At 45.9% G+C, this 10,383-nt stretch overlaps 1 protein-coding gene across 1 annotated transcript; it reads left to right on the plus strand.

Annotated features, from left to right (window-relative positions):
• Positions 1-234: 234 nt before the first annotated feature.
• On the plus strand, positions 235-9,603 carry lhx5 (LIM homeobox 5). Its single transcript, XM_076164209.1, has 5 exons — positions 235-407; positions 2,207-2,430; positions 3,033-3,310; positions 5,564-5,729; positions 9,323-9,603. The coding sequence occupies exons 1-5, from the start codon at positions 235-237 to the stop codon at positions 9,601-9,603; spliced, it is 1,122 nt and encodes a 373-aa protein (XP_076020324.1).
• The last annotated feature ends 780 nt before the right edge of the window (positions 9,604-10,383 follow it).

Here is a 10,383-nt window from a genome sequence, read left to right on the forward strand (position 1 = left end):
GACCAGTACCGGGACCGGGGACCGTATACAGTCATTCCCGGGGATTTGTCGCTCAGGTCCGCCGCATCCGAACTGGAGTTTCCCTCCGTGTGTCACCTGACAAAGCACATTTGCTCCAGAACTTGTCTCTCTCACGGAGCCAAGACGTTGTTCCGCGTAGAACCGAGTTGCCCCAGTCCGAGCAGCGGAGTCCGCGTGGGAAGGTCGGCACTCGGCGTCCTGCAGGCCGGAGACATGATGGTCCACTGTGCCGGGTGTGAACGGCCCATACTGGACCGGTTCCTCCTCAACGTGCTGGACAGAGCCTGGCACGCCAAGTGCGTCCAGTGCTGTGAATGCAACTGCAACCTCACCGAGAAATGTTTCTCCAGGGACGGAAAGCTCTATTGCAAAATTGACTTTTTCAGGTAAATTGGCAAGATTCAGATCCTTCAAATCCGCGCAAGAGTCCGGGTCAACGTTTCTATAGATTAAAAAGCAGGAAATTTGGATTCAAATATAAAACAAAACACCAGAAACAATGATGTGGCTCGCAAAGACAAATCTAAAATTACATTTGATTTACAGGATGACAGCACCCATGAGTTTAAACAACTGGAGCATCGTGGTCAACATACATGTGCACAAAATGAAATTACTTTTTTAAATGCGGGTTTAAATCCTGTAAATGCATTTCTGTGCGTGTGTACCACAGAATATTGTGCATTTGAGGCGTGTGGCCTGTAAACGGGCCCCTGAACGCCACATTTACAATGTTTTGTTTTGTCTGTTCTCTGCTTTCATCTCTTGTGCAGATCCAAACATTTTTTAGTTCAATGCCCATTAGACTATTAACCCGTTCACTGTTCCTAAAAAGTGTTTCAACTAATTGAGTGCTAAGTAAGTAAGTAAGGCCCTTGTTTACCTCCTCTCACTCTCTTAGCATCATTTTCATTTCTATGTGTCAGTTATTTTCCCCCAAATTGTCTAATGACATGTAAGACACTGGGGCTTTTGTTGGGGACACAATTATTGGCCTGGGACGGCTCTGGCCATCATATTACCCACGGTCCCATCAAGCGGTGGATTTAAATGGCCTGCCATTAGCCAGGCGAAACAGTAATCACCCTAATGTGTCCATTTGTTGTGTAAGTAGAGTTGTGGCCTTTCTCTGGGGGAGGCTTGGCCGTGCATGTGAAAGGGGACAGTGAAGCGATCCCCTTTGCAAATGGGGAGACAAGCCTACATTAGTGTAAAAACAATGCTCTACAAAAAAGGGGTGCTTGCTGTTACCAATGGCTTAAGCCCCCCCACCCGACAGGCAGGGAGGCAGGCAGGGCCAGGTCCAAGGTCCCAGGTCCAGCTCAGGCCCGATGTGACTCCTTAGCATCCTCGGCCACCGCCACATGATTCCTGGCCAAATGCACCAAAATGTGTGCTTTTGTTTTGACCTCAGCGGAAGAGGAAATCCCACCACGGACCCACAACAACAAAGAGGAACGTTGTGTGAAATTGATGGAGGCTGTTTGTGTATCAAATAGACGAGTTTTCCCACCCATCTTTTTTTTTTTTTTTTTTAAAGGGGGGGGGGGGGAGCGTGGATTAAGCAGAAGATTTCCTCGCTAAAACGCTCCTGCTCCGCTTAATCCCATAATATGTCCTCGGCTACAATGTGTTGATTGTCACTAATAGGTTTTTGCGTGGGGTTATTGTCGGAATAACTCCATCAAAAAATATGAGCTGGTTTCTTTTGAGATGAAACGCTCCTTTTCCATCTGTGCGTCACTATTATTACAGATTATTGTAAATCACACAGTATGACTGATGGAGACGTGCTTTTATTTACTATATAAATCTGGAATAGGGAACACTAAAGCTTATTATTATTATCATTATTGTTGTTGATATAATTATCATTATTTTTTTTCTTCTTCTATTATTATTATTATTATTATTATTATTATTGTTATTATTATTATTATTGACAATGTTAATATTTAATTTGGCTTTTATTATTAAACCAGTGAGCGCTCAAGTCAATAACGGTTTAGTCAAACATAAACAATAATAGTACACACGTATAGAATCATAATGTGTAATTTTGAGTAATGGTGTATTATATATAAGTCACTAAGAAGACAAGGCCTGGTGACGATTGTGTGTTTTGTTTGGGGCAAAACGTGACATTAATTTTTCTTGTTTTTGTTGCTTTTGTGTGTGTGTTTAGGCGGTTTGGTACAAAGTGCGCTGGCTGCCTGCAGGGCATCTCGCCGAACGATCTGGTCCGCAAAGCCCGCAGCAAAGTGTTCCACCTGAACTGCTTCACCTGCATGGTGTGTAACAAGCAGCTGTCCACGGGAGAGGAACTCTACGTGATCGACGAGAACAAGTTCGTGTGTAAGGAAGATTATCAGAGCTCGGGTGCCATCAAGGAGGTCAGCCTCAACTCAGGTAAGCGATTATTCAACGATTATTCGATCATTTGGCTTCTTTGCTAATTTTTTGCGTGGATTTTTGCTTATTCGCGTCGCAGTGATATACAGTATTCAGCTGCACGCTCGCGTTTTTCCTCCGTGTATTTTCCTCGGAGAGATCATCATTTGTCAAGACAGCGTCGGTGAGAGGGGCTTCGTGTGTTTGCCTGTGCGGGACAATGGCTGCGGTGTTATTGTACGCGGGTCCGTGGGGATGAGCCGCCTGTGGCCGCCTGCGTCTCCTCCATTGTCTGTTTGTCTTCGAAGCGGTGTAGCCTGTTCTGTATAAATGAATATACATTTTTACGTTTTTTACATAACGCGAATTTTATTTTTAAACAGGCGATTTAGTCTCATACCTAAGAATAATTTATTTTGAATATGGCGAAATAATGTATTTTCATTTTAATTGTATTTGTTTATGTCAGAGTGCAATTTTCTATTTTTCAAAAAAGCCAGAAGGGAAATATGTGTTGAAAATATCTGTGATTTTGTTTGAAGATACAATAAATAATGTGAAATAAGGCAGAAATTTTCCATAACTGAAGCGTTGCCGCCATTGTTTGGTTTCTTCCACAGTGTCGTCGTGTACAGACAGGAGTTTATCGCCAGACCTGCAGGACCCCACACAGGAGGACATAAAGGAGACGGACAATTCCACGTCCTCGGACAAGGAAACGAACAATATTGAGAATGAGGAGCAGAACTCGGGGACCAAGAGGCGGGGGCCCCGTACCACCATCAAGGCCAAGCAGCTGGAGACGCTAAAGGCCGCGTTCGTCGCGACGCCCAAACCCACCCGGCACATCCGGGAGCAGCTGGCTCAGGAGACGGGCCTGAACATGAGGGTGATACAGGTAAAATGGCGGGGACGAGGCGGGGACAGAGACAAACGAGCGAGGAATGACGGAGGATCAATCAGACAAATTGGATTTTAATTTTAGTCTAAAGCGCAGACACGTTTAATTGAAGGCCTCTGTTTCTATTAGTGAAATGTCAAAACATGATGTGGTCTATAAGCGCGATATAAAAAAGTGTATTTAAAGAGGACAACAAAAATGGAAAGAGAAATCTCCATTTTACATTAGAAGGAAATACTCAAAATAAAATATATTGGTTATATATTTCACTATCATGATAGTGTTTTTTCATTGAAGTGATTTTTATGTTCACTTCCATTTAATTCTGATAATGTTTTATATTGTTAATCTTAAAATTTATTCAAAATAATTTCAGAATAAAATAAAATAAAATTCGCCCCAAAATTGTGTTTATAATTTGTCTTCTAATTCAGTGTTTGTGTCCATAATTGAGACACAAATTTGTCTTGTAAAATAGATTCTAATAATCCAGTTTATCTATGCATGGTCATTATAATAAGACACCCTTTCCTTTCTGCTCTTTACTCCATAATGTTGTGCGTTACACAGCCACTAAATTGGAAAATGGTTGGTTTTGTTGTTGCCAGTAGCAGAGGGACCTCCAGACACAAATATGTTCCACTATGACACAACACAATCTGTTTTGGACCTCCTCCTCTCTGTTTTATCCTGTCTATTTCAGACACATACACACACACACATACATGCACGCAAGCAGGCTTTGTATCTGGGTGCAGAGTGTGTGTCAGGATGATTAGCACAATCTCTGCCAACTGTGATGTGGCTTTTTGTGCACTCACTGTAATTATCGCTGATTTCACAGATTTACATACCACCCTCCACTTTCCCACCTCTCTGCTCTTACTCACTTACAGCCCAGTGCCACTGACGATTAAGAGCCGAGCAGGCCTCTGCACTGCCTCGTGTGTGGATCAATCACCCCACCCGATCAATCGCTCAATCAATCTTTACCAATCAATCACGCGGTCCATCCATCTCTTGACTGTCACTCATGTGCTTTATTGTGATGCTCAGAGCCAAAATGGAGGCTGTGTGTCGTCGTTCAGTGTGTGTTAAATACCATTGCTCTCATGGCGGGGAGCCCTCTGAGCCATGCTGCTCCTCCAGCGTGTGTGTGTAATCCCTAAGCAACGCTCTCTCGAGGGGAGCCGGAGCATTTCCATAAAAATGTACCCTACAGTTAGACGATTGTTCTCCATAAGCAGGTGTCGCCTTCGCTGGCAGAGCACAGAGCGCCGAGCCTAAGTGCTTTTAGGTGTTTGTCTGTGTGTGTGTGTGTGTGTGCCCCTGTGTGTGTGCATGTGTGTGTTTTTGTTAATCTGCTGCACAGTGGGATTCTGCCTCTGGTGTTGCCGAGCTGCTGTGAACATACATCATTATGCAGCAGTGATGCAAAGGCCAAACAAGATGTTAGGCGCTCATAATGCAAAGAAATCTTCCATATGTTGTACATCTTTAAAACTCCCTCGTTCCTCTTTAAAACAGTTTATTTAACAACGGCGACAAGACTTTTGTACACATTTACGACACATCCCTGCTATTTCTTTCCTGTAAATGTCTCACAGCGTCCTCTTCTAATCTGTCATAGATGAAATGCTCAAATTCTTTATTCTATTCCCAACGCTGACACGCTATTTGTTTCTATTATAACTATTATTCGATTATCTGTGTCATTGCCACAGGCGCAACATGCAATTTCACTAATTCAACTGCAATTTGTTGCTTTGTGGTTCAGTGAGGTTACAGCTCCAGTTATACAAATGAAGTGGTGTCATATCTAAACATTGGGTTAGAAATTGACTACTACAAAAGAAGAGCAAGAGTTTGTTTGTATTTGTTGTTTATTTAAATCAGAAATGTGCCAAGTAGAGCAATGAGCCAAACTGGGTCACAATCCAAAGTAGAATTCAGTTTTAATTCTACTTTCTACTCCAGCTGTGCAACAAAGAGCAATAATCTGAAGTGTTTTAGTGAAATTAGCCCCAAAATATCACACTGGGGATAATTTCTATTTCATGAATCCTAATTTAGTTTTCAGCTCTTGTCAGTTGAGCTTCACACACTTTTCACCACAGACTGGAAATGCTCCCTTTGGCTCGACTGAAATCAAGGAATATTGAGTAACAAAGGCAGGAACTGAAATACACGTTTTGCGGCAGAACGAAGTCCTAAACTGACGGAAGGAAATGGAACTCTGGTGTGTTTCAGGTTTGGTTCCAGAACAGAAGATCTAAAGAGCGACGAATGAAACAGCTGAGCGCTCTGGGGGCCCGGCGGCACGCCTTCTTCAGGGGCCCGAGGAGGATGAGGCACCTAGGGGGCAGGCTGGAGGATGCCGATATTCTGGGACCTGGGGCTTACGGCTACTATGGAGGTAAGGCAGGCGTCAGAATATCTATATTTAAATATCTATGTTTATTTTAATGTTTAGAAGAGAAGAAGAAGAATCCCCCCCTGCCCCAAGCTTCATTTCTCTATATTTACTGATTACATTCCCTGAGTGTAGGAGTCAGATTGACAGTGACTAAGCTCCGCCCCCTAGAGGCATTACATCACTGTCAAGACGGACAGGAAATTAAAATGCTGATAAAATAAGAAATAGGTTCATCCTCAGGGAGAAAGTGTGTGTGTCCTGTAACGCCGTTGCCCATAGCAACAGGAGAAGGGGCCAGTCAGTTGCAGTAAGATGGTGGCTCTGGGGCTCTGGGCCCCCCCCTGGCCACCCTTTGGGGGGTGCCATTGTTTGTGTTTGAAGTCAATCAGTGACACTCGAGTGGTGCTTCTCCTTCCCGGTCCCCTGTTATTAATTCACCTTCTCTCATTAAGGCCTCGTGTGATTGGAAGTTGGTGCCTCTCAGATTTTTGTTATCTGATTAGGGAAAGCAGGGAGCAATACGTTTATTGATCGACTCACTGGCAAAGAACATGTTTTTTTTCTTCTGGTCATGACTTTGTGGAGTAAATAGGGCAAATGGATGTTAGGCAGTGAGTTGTTTCATTTATGAATTAGTTTGAATGAAAAATCAGCAAACTTCAGAAAGTAAATGTGAGCTTAGACCTGCTTGATTCTCTCCTTTAACAAATATGCTACTACTAACTACTACATGCTTCTTTTTTTTTAAATTGACTGAATGCTGTTTTGAGATTTGAACTTCTGCTTTGTCGTTACATTCTTTGGATATTTTACACTAAAAAATATGGCATTTATGTTGAGGTAGGAGGTTTATTTACTGAGCCTCCACACCTGAATCAAGAAAAGAATCATGTCAAGACAAAAGCAAGGGGGCGCGTTGTCACAGCACGGCTCCAACGCAGCAGCCGTGCGTTCACACAAATGGAGAAACGAGCCTGATGCACCTGCCACGTGCGTCGGCGGTTTGTGTTTGACCGACAGTCAGGGATCTGTGGTTTTTTTCCGTACAGCTGCTGCACATCCACCTGAAGGGCCCAGGCATTGAGGACGCGATAAAATGAATCCGCCAAGGCTAGAATGGAGGGAGTAGGAGGGGAAAACATGGGACAAAACCTTCATCACGCACTCTCATCTCTTGCTTTCTTCGCACGCCGCTTTTCACACCCTTTTGTGCAACGGCGGCCGCCGCGGCACAGAGCAGTCTGCTCTCCTTTATTCACGCTCGCGCCTTCCTTATGTTCCTTTGCCTCTGCTTCCAGAGAGGAATGCCTGTGTGTTGTGCGGCGCGTCTGCATGTGTGAGTGTTAATTATAGTTGTACACACACCCCCGACCCCCCCTTCCCCAACCCGCCCAATCCAATCCAACACACACACACACACAAACAGACATACACGCTCGCCTGCTTCCAAACACCAACACAAGACTGTTGCCTCTTCTCAAGGTCAGCCAAACTAGCAGGGGCCTGCCTGTGAGATCAAATAATTATCTTGTTTGTGAAAGTCATGTCAACCCTTATTGTCCCTCTTGGTAATTTCCAAAAGTACAACACCGGCCCCCCGACGTAAAGGCTCTGTATGCAAAGAAAGGCAGCTGTTGTGATTAGCCAGTATCTCTCTGCTTCCTGTCCTCCTCATCCTGTTGGCTGAGTGGGAAGAACAGACGGCCAGACGCTAGGGGAACATCTGACGAGGTGGAATAAAGTCAGCAGTCCATGTGCAGATCAATATTATGCTGAAATGGATCAGAGTGACTGAGCGGATGTGAGGGAGATTTCAGAGGGAAACAAAGTCTCTTGTTCTTGCCTACAGGTCTGATCCACTGACTCCGACCTCACACACATGTCGAGTGTTCTAACGCCATTTAAAGCAGCAGTCTGTTGGATTGTGTGCAGGGTTCAAATCCCACCACCTTTCCCACCTGAGACCAGAACGCTTTCCCCCGTAAATCAGATTCCCACCAATAGGAGGTGCTAGAGTGAGACGCCAAACGTTTTGCCGCGCCATCCCAACGCCACAAAGCCGTTGTCGCCTTGGACAGAATTTTGCCGATAAGACGTCAGGACCGCGGCGGTATTTGAGACAAGCTAGCGGAGGTGTAAACATAAACGCGCCTGGAGATTTCAAACCTTTGTGTCGCCGATTCCTCTCAGCGGCATAAACACGTCAATCAGCATCAGACGTTCGCGACGGGATGTATGTAAAACTGAGCGCGTGCTAGAGCGCCGCGCGGCAGATTAGCATAGGAAACAAGGATTTGGGACATGGTTTTTTCAGAGCTTTGAAGCTAATTCTATCAGTAAACTTTTGCACGAGTCACTACACACCCACATAGGTGAGTGATATCTTACAAAAGCATTGATCCTGCTTGTGTGTGTGTGTGTGTGTGTGTGTGTGTGTGTGCACTGCGTAGGTTGGTTTTAGTGAATGCAAACCTCGTCAAGGATCTTCTCGACAACACGCCGCTATGTGCAGAAGCAAGGGTAATATGTTTTGAAGTGTGATGCCAAGTGTGTTTACAGAGAAACCGCTCCGCCCCACGCCGCTGCGAGAGGCAAAGTGTGTGTGTGTGTGATTGATAACTTACAGCCGAAGTAACTGAGAAGGAATTCAGTCCGGGGGGAGGGAGAGAGAGAGAGAGAGAGAGAGAGAGAGAGAGAGAGAGAGAGAGAGAGAGAGAGAGAGAGAGAGAGAGAGAGAGAGAGAGAGAGAGAGAGAGAGAGAGAGAGAGAGAGAGAGAGAGAGAGAGAGAGAGAGAGAGAGAGAGAGAGAGAGAGAGAGAGAGAGAGAGAGAGAGAGAGAGAGAGAGAGAGAGAGAGAGAGAGAGAGAGAAGGCTGGGAAGCTCATTTTGGATTCTCTCATCCAAATGGAGATGATTCAGAGGAGGAGGGGGGGGGCGTCCGCCGCGGTTCACGCATGGATACGAGCCGAACGAGCACAGGAGATGAATGCACTGTGTGAAAATGCGAGAGAAGCAGAGGTGTGTGTGTGGTTGTTTATACACTCCAACCAGGCTGCTGGCGTGTAAATTAAACATGACCAATTTCACAGCTTAGGACGCCTTCACACCTAGTTCCTCTTCTGGAGCGTTTGTTTAGTGTGTGCGTGTGTGTGGTGTGTGTGTGTGTGTGTGTGTGTGTGTGTGTGTGTGTGTGTGTGTGTGTCTGTCCAGTCCCTGACCTCTGGAGTGGCTGGTTTTGTGCCGTGAGCAGGATCTTGGAAGAGTTGTGAACAAACTCCAAGGTCATTTATCGATGCACAGCATGTTGAGTTTTCTCTTCTATAGCTCCAGAGATCAAAGTGCACATGTTTAACGTTAACTTACTCCTTTTGTCCCGCCTGGAAACAGAATGCTGGGAAAAAATGTTGCAATGCGTCGAGCGAATGCATCTCTGGATTGAAATGTTGAAGGTTAGCGCGGTGCAGCTGTGGGCGCCGCTCTCCTGCTCTGCTCGTCTTCTTCAACCAAGTGACAACTAGAAATGTGGAAATTGATGTCATGTGTGTGTGTGTACATGTTCATCGTCTAAACTGAATCCCCTCTTGTATCCGCAGAGTACCAGGGAGATTATTACGGACAAGGGACAAACTACGACTTCTTCCCGCACGGCCCTCCGTCCTCGCAGGCTCAGTCTCCGGCCGAGTCCCCTTACATCCTGGGCTCCGGGGGCATGGAGGGGTCCGGCCACCACCCCTCAGACGACCAAAGGTTCACGGACATGATCTCCCACGCGGAAACCCCGAGTCCCGAGCCGGGTTTGCCCAGCTCCCTGCAGCAGCCCGTCCCGGGGGAAGCGTACGGCGGCGGGCCCAGCCCTCCTTTCCCTGGCCAGTAACTCCAGCTACAGCGCTCCAATGTCCCACCAAGGTCAGGAGATGGGAGAGACCGCAGCGTGGTAAAGGAAGGGGACGTGTGGGGGGGAGGGGGGAAAGACGGGGCAGAGACTATTCCTGGCGCTGAGCAGAGGACGTGGATCCCGGAGACGTGTCGGAAATCCGTTTTTTGTGGAAGAAAAAGTACTGCTGAAGTTTATACGGAGGACATTTAAGACACCGTGGACTGATTTTCACTTCAATTCACGGACTTGGAGTGGGATCAGGTTTATGGAGGTGTGTGTGTCTGTGTGTTGGGGGGGAGGGGAAGGGGTTGGATAGCTTGATGGTTAACGGGATAAAGTTATATTTGCAGGCCGATAGACACTCCAAAGCATAGCACCTCTTGAGAAACTGGACTAAGATGAGAAACTGGACTAAGAAAAAACGTGTTATTAAGATTCCATCCAGCAGAAACACACACGCACACACACACGCACACACTGGTAACACACCGCATCGCTTCATCTCTCCTTGTTTCTGTTGGTTTGCGCCGTATCACAGCCGACCCCATTACTAAGCTGCTGCATTAAACAGATTCATACACAACAACAACAACAACAACAACATGGCGGTTATGAAAGGAAATCAGGTTTTGTTAAAACGCTCCTCATTTCATCTTCCTCTGCTTTAAGACTAAACTAGGCTGCTTCAGTACAACTCAAATACACACACACACACACACACACACACACACACACACTGTACCAGACACATTCACACGTCTCATTTATAACCGCCTT

This window comes from Genypterus blacodes, unplaced genomic scaffold (genome assembly GCF_046128005.1).
Source record: "Genypterus blacodes isolate CSIRO-AG114 ecotype Tasmania unplaced genomic scaffold, CSIRO-AGI_Gbla_v1 ptg000133l_1, whole genome shotgun sequence".
In the NCBI taxonomy this organism is placed as follows: Eukaryota; Metazoa; Chordata; class Actinopteri; order Ophidiiformes; family Ophidiidae; genus Genypterus; species Genypterus blacodes.